Below are 15,593 nucleotides of genomic sequence, written 5' to 3'. Positions count from 1 at the left end.
GGGATTTGGAACAGTGGTTGAAGGTGGTCTCCAAAGTGGACCATACTTCATGTGAGGTGCTTAATCCAACAACAGTAGATAGAGCTTCTTCAGTTAACGAAGCAAGGAGAAGGTTGAGAACAAGCTGATTGGTTTGCTGCCATTCAACAAATTTCGGATTTATTGTGGCAATTTCACCGGAACTGATAGTGGCGGGAGGAGATTTGAGAGAGTCATCAACATAGCCAAGAAGGTTTTGGCACTGCAACAATGGCAGCGCTTGATTGTGCCAGAGAAGGTAGTTCGAGGAGGACAGCTTGACGGTTAGGAGATGTACCATAGTGTTGAAAGACAGAGAAAGAGATGGGTTGACGGAGGCCATTTGGGTCAATGGATGCAAATCCTATAGAGGCTCTGATACCATGAAAAGGTTTTATGAACCACCGTGAGTTTATTCATGGTGTGAGTATCATTATATAGAATCTGTACAGCAATGAATATGGCAAGAATATTTGCATACAAGGTAGCATATAAATTACAATCTATTTCCTATATTTAAAAGATTGTCCAGGATCATGAGGGGAGGATCTTCGGGAACCTTCTATAATCGTAATACAGCTTTACACGTTATTGCATTCTTGTCCTTACCGTTCGCAATGTGGTGGATTCCGCATCAACTATGTCATTCAATTCATCGAAGTTCACTTCATTGGTTGACACATGAAATGCAGCCGACTATGAGTGCATAGTAGTTGTTTGAATGCCACCCAATCGCCTTTCAGTCACAAGTACAACCATAGGGGTTGGCATGATTTGGAAAGATTGTTCTTCCTCTTCGTTTTAGTTTGACGACGCTCCCTTTCCTCCTGCAATCATTTTACCCTTTTGTATATGCCATATAGAATCATTAGTCAAAATGAAGAACCAACATAGTCAAGTATAAGTAATGAAATTAAATTGTACTCATACTTTTGGCAAACGCTCTGTTGCAATTTGTGCCAACATGTTCTAAGTCTTCTTCAAACTAGTCCTGTTGGGAATAAACCGTAATTAGAATATTGTAATAAAAGTAAGAAGTGAAAAGAAGCAAGCATATACTCACATCAACAAGTGCCTCTGACTTCGAGTGATATAGCTCATTGTGTACTAAATATTTAATTGGAGTATATAGCGGCATTTTTAACATCAAACCATAAAATGAATAATGTATGTTAGAAGACAGTAAATTCATTTCGAAATCCACTCTCATCGTAGATGAAATAAAAGCATGATTTCATCCTAATCTCACTAATCTAAAGGAGTATCTCAGTTTACTAAAGAGAGAAACAATTCTGCTAAACTTATATTCATTAGTAATTTAGAACACATAGGAACGTGAAATTATCAAATTTGCATAATTTCTGAGCATTTACATACATCCAAATGCATCAATCAACGGAAAAGACAAAAATGAAGTCAGCTTGTTTCAAAATTACCTTTTGCTAGTCCATCCATGTGCACACAATCAACTGAATCAAGAATGATCAATCTTTAACGGATGGGCCGTTTGGTTTAAGGATGATCTTGATTTGTGGAATAGGGTTCAGGGGCTTCAGACTTCACCTAATAGAGGATTCGATTTGGAAAGAAATTGATTTCAGGCTTTGAAAGAGTCTTGTTGGGGAGGGGGAGGCTTATTTGGCAAATGAGTTGATGACAAAGTGGTGATTGGCACTTGTCATCTGAAGCAATTTAACTGGACAAGTCGTTTTACCGTTAGCCATGTAAGCATATTTATTAACGGATTTCATCTAGTGGCTAATGGAGTGAGACGGAGAAAAGTTCAATGGCTAATGGGACGTTTGATGAAGTTTGGTGAGTAAGCCGTTACATGAGTTAAAGTTCGGTGGCCAATGAAACATTTAACTCTATATCGAACTATTCGTAAGGGTCGACTTTATTCTCTTATTTACAGATCTAAGATGAGGGATACCCAACTAATATTTGTATATGTTTCGTGCTTGGATGATTAAAGCGTCCAACTCATAATTTGTTTATTCGTGGGTTCAATGTGCTTCTCGAGTAGAAGTGGGAGACGTTCACTAAAATGACAAAGGCAGTTTACTTTATTCTAAATAAAGCTGTGATGGTTATATTCTATCACATGGAAATAATTAATATGCATATCTTTTAAAACCTAATCATATGCAAATTCAAGATTATTTCCCAATGATTAACTGTGTATTCCATTCCATTGCATATTTGCATGTACCTTTTCCTAACCAAATTGTATTGGGATCTTGGAGAAGAAGCTGGTTGATCGTGTTCATATTTGCTTAGTCATTTTTATTATAGAAGCAAAGGAGAGCCATCGAATAATTTTTTATGGCAACTTTATCAGTGTATTTCCCTTTTATTTTCTTACAAGATTTATATCTAAATAACATGGTTTGACTCTTTAAAGAAAATCACTCTCCTCTTCTTTAGGAAATATGTCCCCCAATATTTTTAAATAATTATATACATCTAAAATTGTGTTAATATAATTTGTTTAGTCATTTTAATTATAAAAATTGTGGTTTAACTTAAATAAGGGGAATGATAGATTTATACAATTGAAGACGAGTAATTTGATGATCCATAAATTTAATAACTGGTTAACTATAAAAGTTTTCTTTACAGGCAAAAAAATAAAATAAAATAAAATAAAAAATTAAACTAAAAAAATTTAAATGACAAATTATGCAAAATGGAACAAATTTTTGGAGATTGAAAAGTATGATTATAAATGTTAAGGATGTATTTGCTATCGGTGTTAAAAGTTGAGGATTAATTGTTCAATTTTTCTAATGGAAAAAGGGAAAATTAAACTTTTATATTAAATATTTTAAGAAAAATTTCGTGACAGGGCATCTGACTCAAGAGGATTTTTGAGAATATAAAACCACAAGTTGATTGCATTGTAAGACGGATTAAAACATACGTATATAAAGTTATGTTTTCTTGGTATCCCCATATTTTAATTCATTCTGAGTCCTTAGTATTGGATCATTAGCTTTTATCGTTTGTACATCTTTTATTTTATTTGTTCGGGTATGCTTGAAATACTTGTAATCGTCACTTCAACATTGTTTGCTCGAACATGTCCAGAGTTTTAATCAATAGAATTTTACCTTTACCAATAAAAATAAAAATAAAAATAAAAAATAAAAATAACAAGAGAGAGAGAGAGAGAGAGAGAGTTGACATAAAACTTGATAATTATGATGACTTCGTAGATTTTGCTGAGAATTTAAATTGAAATCTTATCTGATTGTAGACTTTGTAGATTTTGTTGAGAATTTAAATTGACATTGACCAGTGAATCCTCGACTTATTGATTCAATTCAATTAACTCTGAATGAAGAAAAGTTAGTCTATAAGATCTATAGAGCCCTTCCCTTACCAATTGGCATCCAAAACTCACTCGATCAATTCTCCCATTAACAGAATCCAACAATTTTAAGTTTGCACTGTTGATCAAAAGGTATCCTATCACATACCACTGTTAGCTTCTCCAATTACTCATCATCAAATTACCAATCTTAACCCTAATTAATAAAATTATTTACTCTTTTGTCCCAAGTTTGCTGGTACTCTACAAGAATAAACCATTCTCCATCTACGTTTAAATCACTGTCATATTCCTCTTTCTTGGCCATTCATATCAAAATCTAAGGGTATGATTTTGATTCTCATGCAATATTTGCCCGGAATTTTCATATTAAATTTGTTTATATAGCCTATTGGCTTCGTTTTCATGATTTCCAAACCAATTAACTTCCATGAAAGGCATTCAAGCAAAACTAACAGTGCCACCAACATTATCAGTTGAGTTGAGACGTATGATAAAACGCCGTTCTTTTGAATAATCAAACAAGCAGAGAGGTGATTAATGCAAAAAGCAAAAGCATCAGACAGTGGAGAAGCTTTAATGTTCATGAAGATACAAACACGAAGGGGAAAAAATTATAACAAAATGACAGCATTGAAATGAATGTTAACCAGAAAGCTAGTATATTGCGGTAATGTTCCATAACTTGGCCATTCATATTGCCAGACAAAAGTTTTCACCATCTTGTCTACTTTACACTATATCTATAACAAGGTACAAATATGGCATAGAAGTCGGCCCCAAACTAGCCGTAAGCAATAGTTCACTTAAATATAAAGGTAACAGCGTGGAGTCATGCAGTAAATGAACCGTCTCACCAAAACCCAGGTACCATCAAATAATCAAAGCTTCTGAAGTAACTGCCTCAAATTATACCAGTAGTGATGCTCGAAGTTGCATTTATCTTCAGTGAATGCTCAGGTACATAAGTAAGACCTGTCATATCCGAAAGTACTTCCAATCATTAACTGCTAGTTTTAATCTTGTAAACAAGATAGAAAGATATTAATAGCCGCTCTGTCCTAACTCTTAAACACCATTAGATAAGAAAACCACATCTAATATAAAACCAACATCGCATTATACTTGCTCATTAATTATTACTAAACAGTATTTAAATCTAGAGGAATTTATTTTTAAGACAGTACCGCGTAACTGAAACCGCTGAATGATGCATATTGTATAGGAATCATGATCAGACTCATCCTAAGCCATCAGTTCTATGACACCTTATGCTTACTAACATATAAACAGGATACAAGAAGTTAGCAAAAAACAGAGAGCACAAAAGTACCTTTCTCCTTAACATCAATCTGTAGAGAATCAAGAGTAATTATGCCATCTGTCAATGGGAGTACTTCGAGCTTGATGGTTGCCATTGATTGAGCAGGGACACATCTGTTGCAATGACAGTCAAACCCTTAGTGGTTAAGTTTGAACTGAAGCAAGGAGGAAAACAAGAGAGATGAATTACCCCAGCGGAACTCTACTCTGCAACCACAAATGTGTACAACCCAGATCACTACTTGGAAGGACATCAGGTATGGCCCGTATCGGTACAGATTTGTCATTAACTTTCTCTCCTTTATTCAGTGGCGATGAGTTTATCGTATTCATGACAGCCACTTGCCTATCACTTCTCTCTCTCTCAGCTAACTCAAAAGAATCAACAAATTGACTCGAGGGTGATGATGGTGAATTATTTAAAGGCAAGACCGAAGGAGGAGAAGTAAATGATGCTGGAGCAAGAACCGTCATTGTGAGATCTTCAGATGTCATATTTGATGCCTGAAGAGTCAAGACCTAAAAAATTGAAGAAATTTAGAAGAATATTTGCAGCCTCAGATAGAACAAAACTGATTGCTCAGATTCACATATAACCTGAACTGGAAGCGGATTTCCATTGGATCCAACAGTTTGTCGAGTCATTTCAGAAGCAACAGAGACCATAAGATCCCTTGAAATACGAGGTTGCCAGTTTGTTGGCTGCTTGAAAAACAAGTTTGATTCTACAAATATGAGGCAGAATTTAAGTACCACTAAAATACAGTTCAATTCAGTATTCACCAAGCTATCAAATATAACAACCAATCTAAGGCTTTATACCAGTATAATTGCATCGACATGATACAAGAATTGCGTAATGATGGGCAGGCAATTCACTATATTTCTTTTCAATATTGAAAAAATATGGCCAATTTGATGTAGCACTTCCAGAGAGCAAACTTGACGGTTGTGAATTTGTACTACTGTGACCTTTGGGGAACTTCCATGATGAAGTTGCGAGTTTGAGAATAAAAGAATGTTCTTCACCTCTCCTGCCAATGACACCACATATCAAGCTTTAAAACTTTGAGAGTGTAGACAAGGTACTACCTATGAATATGAAAAAATGGAATAGGCTTATCATTGTCTTACACAAAATTTTCTTACTTTTTGGATGAACAATATTATTCCCAGTAGAACTTATGCTAACACTTCAATCCAAGAAATTAATTCTCTTTTCTAGAGCTAACTCCAAATTTACTCTAATTTTTGTTTTTTCAGGAGTACTAAGATGTGACCCTTTTATCATGGTTCTCTTATCTAAGGAAGTTCAACTCTAAGATGAGGTATACCAAATGTACAAATTGGGAACTCTTACAGACAAATTTCTTTAAAACTGTCCATGCACAACCTCCAGAGAGAGGATAACCATGGATTCAGCACAAAGGAAAAACGAAATACTATCCTGCAAAAAGAGGAAACGAAAGAAAGAACAACAAACCCTAGATAGTACTCTGGGAACTAATATAAATTCCACTATCATTAACAGAAGATGGAAATTATCTCTAATAAAGAAGTGCTTAGAAGACACGAAAATATAAGCAATTCCCAATGATCTTAAATTATCTGATCAGGGTCCAGCATAGTTACTTCAAAACAATATATTGCCACACATAGAAAGTTACATGCATAACCATGTCACTCCCATATCAATCACGGAAGTTCCATAACATTGGCAGAAGGCAGTGACCAAAATTTGAGATTTTTTGAGGAGATAAAAACCTGAGAGGTAAATTTGGCAAACAGTGGTCATTCCCAGCGTCAATGCATGCAATTGGTAAAGACAATGGTAGGCCACCTTGTGATGCCTCTTCAAAGACTACAGCTATTGCATCTACAAATATCACAACATCTGGTACATGTGCAGGGGAAACATTCTGCAAAAACAAGTTCAGTAACATTTATTCTCCAATTCACAAACAAAAGAATCACATAATTCGTGGATCAAGCCTAATGTGTTTGTTATTATTAAGATTCCACTTTAAATAACAACCAAAATAGCTAAATTTGGTAAAGAGTAACGAAACCACACCTTTATCTGGACACAGAGAAGATCATCTGTGTTGCAATCAGCAGAAAAAGAATGAATTTCTACAGGTTGAATTATTTCGATTTTCCTCCTCCACCTTCTTCCAGGTGTGAAAATTCCTTCCAACCCACACCTAACAGAAAATCTTTCTGGTTCCAATGGCACACCTCGAAAAGATAAGAGTCCTTCATTTCCACTTTTTCCACTTTTCATAAACTTTCTAAATGAAAATTGATTCCAATCTTCCGAGTCAAAGCTTGGTTTAGCACTGGGAGTTATATTTGCTGGAGGCGGTGTTGTGCTTGGTGGAAGAGAGGACATTGAATAACTTCTAAAGTTACCAAAAGAGAAAAGCTGAGAGCCAGATGATCCAGATAAATTAGGTTTTGTGGGTGAGCTTCGAACATTTGAACTGGAACTCAATATAGGAGGAGATAAAGGACGAGAGGGAGGAGGAATAGAATTATCCAAAGGAAGCAGCCATTTCAACAATTCACCACAAGGATCCTGATTTAGAGAAGAGAGATTTTGCTGGTTCTCAAAGGATAAACTTCTTTCCTGATGCTTTTCAAATTGAAGAATTTCAAGGATGGGATCTCTCAAAACCTCAGCACCAACATTAACCTGTAAAAGCACCTGCATCCTTCCAAACAAAAAGGTTGAATTCAAATAAGAGGTAATATATACAACTATGGGTCATATTTCAGGAAGAGAAAAACTCAGGAAGGAACAAAATTTATCATTTAAGATAAAGGATGCACAGTACTGAATCATTATACAAAAACTTGAATGGCAAATAAGATAATACCAAGGTGTGGTGGCAAAAAGTAGAATTGATTTCAGTAAATGCATTGCTGGATAGAACCGAGCAGCAGAAAAGAGTTCATGTAGAAAGCCCCAAGCTTACAAGTAATAAAGTTCTTATACATTGTATAAAGAGCTGGAATAGAAAATACACCATTTGCACCTAATTTGGGAAAATTAAAACTTTAATTCTGCTTTTCAGTCACTATGAGTAGCTGAAACAGAACCTGACCATGCCATGTAGGTGTAGAGTTGAATGGAGCAAAGGAAAATATATTATGTCACAGACACAACTATGCTTATGTCAGACAAAATTACTGTCATTTGTGCTGAATGCCTCTCCTTTAGAGAGTTCCTTCATTTATATAGAGAATCAATCTTCAATACAATGCTGATTACAAGCCAAATTGGGCCTAATTTGTGGCTACTTTCAGCCATCTACAGCTGATATATCTAAGAAACACAGCTAACCAGCCATTTACAACTTACATATCTAACCAAGAAAAGCCGTTGATCAGTGTAATAATTTCCATATCCTGTTTATATGCAGACAAGCATGCAAGTATGTGGACTTGCTCACCTAAGAAAGGAAATAAGAAACAATTAAATAATGCAAAATTCAAATTTTACAAACATACATGTGAAAATTAAACAGGGTATGTCATATTCTAGAAAAAAATGAAAAGAAAAGAAAACAGCTACCAGGAAAAACAAAGTTACGGTCTAAAGAGAGAAATGAATGTATATTTGGTGCCTCGGTCCACTTGTCAGGGATTTCCTCTGAGAAAAGCAATTCAAGAGTTAGAAGTAGTTTGTGTCAAAACGATTTCATCCATACAAACATAACCAAGATATTGAATGAAATCATTTAGGAAAACAATTCAAACAAATGAAAGAAGGATTAATTATGCATGTTTCCAGAAACGGATTGAGCAATTATGAATTTATGATCATGGATAACCAAACAACACAAGGATATATTCTAAGGTGTTCTCTTCTCATTCCACTTTCCCACCTCATCTTCTTCTATGCTTTTTGGGAATTCCAGAATTTGTATGATTTTAAAGTTTCTATTTGTTTCACCAACAATAGAGAACTGTAAGTTTGTCCTAAATCAGTTTAGTGCAGTTTTCATGAGTCGATATACTTATATATTTAGAAATCTATCAAACTCTATTGGAGATACACATGTTGACTACACTGGAATGATTTGGGTTTCATAGGGGAAGCTATCAAGGTGAGAAAGACCAATTGATCGTGATAGAATTTGCTATCTAAGTATGGACCTGTATGGAAGAAGTAGGTATTTTCTAGTTGAAGAAATTATTCAATGAGTTCTTAAAGATAAACAAGACGGAGCCGCTGTCCAATAAGGAAATGTATAGGTGAAGCAGGCTTTGTGGTTGATGAATTATTCATTGAGATCTAAAAGAGTAACATTATGCCTGATTAATGAAGGAAGATTGTTGTAGTGCCAATTAGAGAGTAGAGGAAATCGTTAATATTGTACAAAAATATAGGGATTTATAAGATTGTTGCAGTGGCAATTACGATTTCCAAAATGATTTCACACTCTGGTGCAACACACTTTCCATCTTTGTTATAGTAAGCTGATTTCCATCAATCAACAAAGGATAAATGAAATAGAAGGAAATAGACTCCTGTACTGAAAGAAATGAGCTAATAAAAAACCAAGACCAAAAAGCTCCACCTTTGGGTGCAAACTACCAAAACTAAAAGGAAAAACTTTCTGGTACTCTCTTTCTGTTTCAGATCACACACACATTTTACAGTGCTTCCACTTGGCTAAAGAAATAAATAATAGCAAGAAAAAACTAAATCCATAAGAAAAATGCATCATCTTAACCCTAAGTTTCCATGACAGAGACAAAAACGTTCAACTTGATCTAGGCTGAAAGTTTAGATTAATGGTAGCCATGAAAACTAGGCAAAAACTTGCAGCTCCTACTTCCTACATTTACTCGTAAGCCTGACTAAAACGAAATCTCAAGGAAACACTCCGCACCAAAAGTACTTCTTTATCTCTTCACAAAGAGCTGAATCGATGCAGAGAAACGAGTGACCAGTATAATAGAGTGAAGGGTAGGGTAACTCCAACAGTTTAACTTTAAATTATTTACACCTTTATTTTTTACTAACAGGATATATATTTTCAATATAATCAATATGCTAATCTTAGCAAAATTGTCCATGTTAAAGAGACAGATAAGACTCTATGAAGCCATTGCGAACTCGTTAATACAAAAATACATAATGTGAAAGATTAAAAGTGAGTAAAAGGCCGTACTACACGGAATTATTATCCACCCATCATCTTCTGTAACATCTATGTGGCCATCCACTGGAGAGTCACTCTTTCCACTTGAACCAGCATCATTTACATCCTCACCAGAATATTCATCACTCTCTGCACCGGGAGTTTCAGAAGGTGTGCTCTCTGGGAATCTATCTTCTGAAATAAGACCCTCTAAAGTAGTTGCTTGTTGTGGTACAGAATTTGACTCCATCTGAGTCTCTTGAACAGGATGTCGATCCCGAGCTGGAGTCTGATTATTAGACCGTAGCATCAAGAAATTCATTTTTCCACTAAAATTCTCTCTGCAATATCAAAAAGGAGTGCAATTGTAAATTTACTCCCTGTTTTTTTACATTCAAAAAGAAAATAAAAAACAAATCTTCACATTCATCTGTCACTAATTTTCATTACATAAAAATACATGGCTACAAAAATGTGATCCCTCTTCATTCCTAACCTTAAACTTTCAAAAGCGCATCTATCCTTCCAAAACTATTTCAGAAATACAAAAACACACCACTTCTAATCCAAGTCTCCAGTTTGCAATATTGCGTCTAGGTAGATCAAACACTTAACTTTTCTACATCCAAAACAAAAAGTTCAAAAGCTTCAAGTTGCCTAAAAATTAACCACAGAAACATAATTTATTTATTTTTTCAATATATACATGCACATTGGTATCCTACACACGTACAGACAAATATATGCACATAGACACGGAGATACATTTATAAATACTTAAATACGTCTACCCTAGATTAGACAGACTGAACTCATAGAAATCCACTGATTCTGCAAAAGTAGCCTAGATTTTAGTAATTTACCAGTTGCATCCATAAATTATACACTTGACCCACATAATTACAGATATTTACAAATCAACTCATAATTATTGGATAGAAATGAAAATCATACCGAAGTCTAAAAATGAAATGAAATTTTAGCTGATCGGCGGAAGAAATACGAAGGTTCGCCGGAGCACCGACGAACCAGTACAACTAACGACCGGATTTGAAAGTTTGATCTGTGTCGAGTGCGTGAACTGAGGTGAAAAGGAACCGGTTTTGGGTGGTTGAGTCGAATCGGGTCGGATCGTTTAGTTTAGAGGAAATGGGCCAAATAGCCGGGTCACTAAAATGTTAGTGTTCACAAGATTCTGCTAGTTGGGTAGTTCTCATTTAAGCCCGTGTTTTAACCTCAAAAATGAGTAATGTTATTTTTAGGGAAAATTGCAGCCGAAGTACCAAATCTTTTGTTTATTAGCAAACTTTGTCCAAACCTTTGATTTGTGTCATCGTGAGTACCAAACCTTTAAAAAATATGCAGCTCAAGTCCAAAATGACGGTTTCCGTCTGTTTGACCCCAAAATTTGTCAGTTGACCCCAAAAATTAAAAATCTGATTATTTTTCCCAAATACAGTAAGGGCAATTTGGACATATCTTATTTTTCCTATTAACTTAAAAATTAAAAAAGCAAAAAGGAAAATCACAATCCCCTACGCCAACTCCTTCTTCCCCAACCCCGTCTCCCCAAAACCAAACTTTCTTCTTCCTCAAGATCGGTCCCAACGCCAGCTCACCACCGCCACTTTAAACTAAGAAACAATACCTCCACTGGTTGTAGAAAGAAAGACCAGCGATGGTGGAGGTGGAAAGACACACACAGCAGCACGTAGCATCTGGCAAAATCTCTTCGATTCCACCTTCTTTACAGCTTCAATTACCCTATCTGACAGCAAAATTGGGTATGGCAAAACCACTTCAAATCGTTTTTCTTGTTTGATTGCTATCTGATTTTGGGCTTGCTTATTCTGAGTAAGTATTCCTGGTGGTGGTCATGTCGCCATATATCAATTGAATTCAATTCGTGAAAATTTGATCGACTTGCACTTAAAAAATTAGAAAATTTGTGGAAGATTCCAACAAGTGATTGGTGGAGTAAAAAGGTGAGCTTTCCGATATGGGTGTGTTAGTCTCTGAGAAAATGGTTGGGGTCATGGGATGGGAAAAGGAAAGTGGTCTCATTCGGCATTGGGAGTTTTTTCCTGTGCTCGACGGAGCTGTTGGTTTTAGGTGTTGGTGATGTTTGATTTTAAGGCAGCGTTGGGACCAATGTTGAGTTGGTGGTGCCGAAGGTGGTGGTGCCGGAGGTGGTTTTAGGTGGTGGTGATACTTGGTGCTTTGGGGCGAGGGGGTTGGGAAAGAGGAGATGGGGTGGGGGGTTATGGTTTTTCTTTTTGCTTTTTTAATTTTTAATTTAATAGGGAAAATGAGATATGTCAAAATTGCCCTTGCTGTATTTGGGAAAAATAATCAGAGTTTTAATTTCTGGGGTCAATTGACACATTTTGGGGTCAAATAAACAAAACCGACATTTTGGACTTGAGCTGCATATTTTTTAAAGGTTTGGTACTCTTGGTGGCACAAATCAAAGGTTTGGGCAAAGTCTGCTAATAAACGAAATGTTTGGTACTTTAGTTGCAATTTTCCCTTATTTTTAGTATTATTGATATTATAACATCAACTTAGGTGATACTAAATAAAATGCACAATCAAATGAGTCACCTAATGTCATATTTCATTAAGCATATCACATAGCATCACCTAGACGGGTGTTGTACACAAGTGGTGCTAAATAACATGTTTCTTTTATTGTTTAGAATTGATTTATAAAAAGTAATTTTTTTGAAAAATGAGTGATTAAAGAGTAAGACAAAATTTGAATCAATATGCAAAATTTTGAACATGTGATTGAAAAAAATGAGTTTAAAATAATGGGGAGACAAACAATTTTTAAGTCCTCTATCAATATAACTCATCAATTTCTCACTTTGATTAATTTATTGTTTTAAAACTTACTTATTTACTTATTGTTGACTTCAAAATATGGATGAATACAAAGTCAACCAATCCACCTGTGTAGCTCTTACAAACTCAAAACACGTTAGAATGCAAGACCATTGAACCAAAATGGGGTGCAACAATCATTTGCAATTCGATACTTAACTCAAAATATAGAAAATGGATGCAGGAAGACAAACCGATAAAGTTTTGGCTAGAATCGATTTTCACTTACCTTGGTTGAGAGGTTATAAGGGGCATTTATACTTATAGGTGTAACGAACGAAAATGGGGTACATTTATTTGTTGGGAAGGCTCATTCATTCCTGCTCAAATGCTGATGTGATAGATGGACGATCTATCACATCACCTACTCGAAGTGAGTAGTCCGACGAGTTTTACTTTTTGCTTGAGCTCTTTGTAGCCATTTTCGTCGGGCAGTGCAATCCTATCTCATCGTACCTTACTATGTCTAATTACTTATGTTTCCCCAATGGGAGTGACAAGAAGGATGGCTTTTATTAGGTTGATATTGACACTTGTCACATACAGTAGGCTTCCTTGAAATTTGATCTAAGCTAATAAATTTTACATAATAAAATATCCTTAGTTTATTATCAGGGCTTAGTCATACATACATGCTTCCTTCTTGAGCCTAGTGAGGCCTTATGATCTTTGAGAACCTAACCTCCACTTCAACTTTAGCCTTGGCTTAGGCCTTGTGCTTGTTGGCACTTGCAATTAAACTTGCCTAAGTGTTGAATATGGTGTGTAGTCTTTCGCCTTTGATATGATCTACAGTCTGACATTCTTCACCTTGCCCAAGTTGATCTTATCAATCACATAACCTTTGATTTCGGCCTTATCTTTGGCTTTGTGCTTGTTGACATCTTACACTTAAATAAGTATGATCAATATGTTTTGATTTTCACTTCCTTGATAGGTTACATCACAAACCAAAGGGCTCGACTTCTTCGCCTAGGGTTGGTCTCATCATATAGGCTAGGAGTTATGATGGTCAGCCTTATCATTGGCCGTGAAATACATCATCTTTAACTTGTCCATTGGCTATTGTGTGGTGCCGATCTTGATGTTCATCCTACGTGATATTGACTAGGACTTCACGTAAGATGGAGGTGTAATATTTATAAATAAAAATTACCTTTAAAATATAATTCTAACATTACTATCAAAAATCAACTTGCTTATTTTTAACTTTGATTAATAAAAACAAAGATATTTAATTTTAAAATTACTTACTATTCACTTGTAAGCAAGGGTGTGTTTGTCACCCATTATATGAGAATACTGTATTATGGAATAATGATTGATGTTGAAATGTGTGGTTAAAAAATAAGAAAAAAATTTTGATTTATGTATAATATGATTTTAATGAAGAATGTGTAGTTGAAAATGAGTACTATAAAAAAAATAATGAGAAAGAATGAGAGAAAATGGATGACAAACAGGGCTTAAATTTACTTAGAGATAGGAGATGTGATGGGAAAGGTTGGTATTCTTCCCTATATTAAAAAATAATAATAATAAATAAATTGCATATTGGATTTCACTGTTTACATAATCGTTTACAGACTGATAAGGTGCCAAAAAGAAAATGGAGAAGTTATTTTTTTTATTTGGCTGATAACATATTGACCTAATTAAATCTCACTATATCATCTGTTAGAGATGGCAAAATAATCCGCCCCACCCATCCCGAATGGGGCAAAAAAAATCCACCCCAACAAATTGGCAGGGATGTCCCGACCCTTAAAAAAATAAATAAATAAAAAATAATAGTTGAACCCATTAAATATATATACATACATCAAGAATCACAAAAACACAAATTCGAAAAACTGAAGTGCGTTTGAGGGCATTATAGTTTAGATATGAGATTTTTATAACTGTAAAATGAAGGACTTCCTTCATGTTAACCCACATCTCAACTCATTCCATGATATCCACAAAAGTCAGAGAGATATCTAGCTCTAAAAAAGTAAAATCCACCCCCAAAAACATTAAATAAGGATAGAAATAGAAATTTTTCAGGTGAAAGATTAATTAAAATGGAAGAAAAACCTAATGTTATTAAAAAAGAAACTTTTGAAAATGTAAATATTAAGAAAAGTGGGGGCAATAAACAGGCCCTACCCCCGCTCCATTGCCATCTCTATCATCTGTTGGTAAACTAATCTGTAAATTGTAATGTATATGTGTGTATATATAAATATTAGCCATTGAGAATACTAATATCTTTTTTACTTAACAAAATTTTGAATAATAATTAGATAATTATATTCACACCAAAATTTTTATTTTGTTCTATCATATTTTAATTGTAATGAAAGTCTCCAACTTTTATTCATTATTGCAATGATGTCTTAAACCTTTTTTTGTCATATTAGCATCAACCTTTTATTAATTGCACATTTTGTCCTTAATAACGTTTTTCATCCAAAAAACTCCATGAGGAGGTATCAAAAGGCATATTTACTTCTCATGTGTTTTGAATAAGAAAAAATACAACTAATACAAAAGTTCAATAAAAATATTTGCCTTCATTTCAAAGCGCACTAATAGAATACTTAGAAATAAACCATCATGATGGACAAGATATGCTAATTAATTAAAGGTTAAAGATAAGAATGAGGTGAAATTTTTTTTGAGATATCAGTACAACATTAAGCCCCGAAGGTCCTCAACTCTTATTCATAGTCATATTTGTCCTCAATCATTTTTTGCCACATTCTTATCTTTAACCTTCAATTAATTAGCATATCTTATCTAGTGGCAGTTCCAAATATTATATTAGCATTCTTGGAAAGGAAGGACAAAAATTCTATCGAAATTTTATATTTGTTGTTGTTTTTTATTTCGTGGGG

At 34.7% G+C, this 15,593-nt stretch overlaps 1 protein-coding gene across 1 annotated transcript; it reads right to left on the bottom strand.

The window, feature by feature from the left end:
- Positions 1-3,958: 3,958 nt before the first annotated feature.
- Positions 3,959-11,019, bottom strand: LOC111398324. Its single transcript, XM_023025242.1, has 13 exons — positions 10,783-11,019; positions 9,859-10,169; positions 8,253-8,330; positions 8,040-8,130; positions 7,840-7,905; positions 7,513-7,600; positions 6,750-7,439; positions 6,440-6,594; positions 5,498-5,709; positions 5,273-5,400; positions 4,866-5,194; positions 4,686-4,789; positions 3,959-4,327 (listed from the first exon to the last, which is right to left on the bottom strand). The coding sequence occupies exons 2-13, from the start codon at positions 10,148-10,150 to the stop codon at positions 4,257-4,259; spliced, it is 2,304 nt and encodes a 767-aa protein (XP_022881010.1). The 5' UTR covers positions 10,151-10,169; positions 10,783-11,019; the 3' UTR covers positions 3,959-4,256.
- Positions 11,020-15,593: the final 4,574 nt, after the last annotated feature.

Source organism: Olea europaea, chromosome 8, assembly GCF_002742605.1.
Source record: "Olea europaea var. sylvestris chromosome 8, O_europaea_v1, whole genome shotgun sequence".
Lineage (NCBI taxonomy): Eukaryota > Viridiplantae > Streptophyta > Magnoliopsida > Lamiales > Oleaceae > Olea > Olea europaea.
The sequence above is the reverse complement of the archived record's forward strand: the minus strand, read 5'-3'. Positions and strand labels throughout refer to the sequence as shown.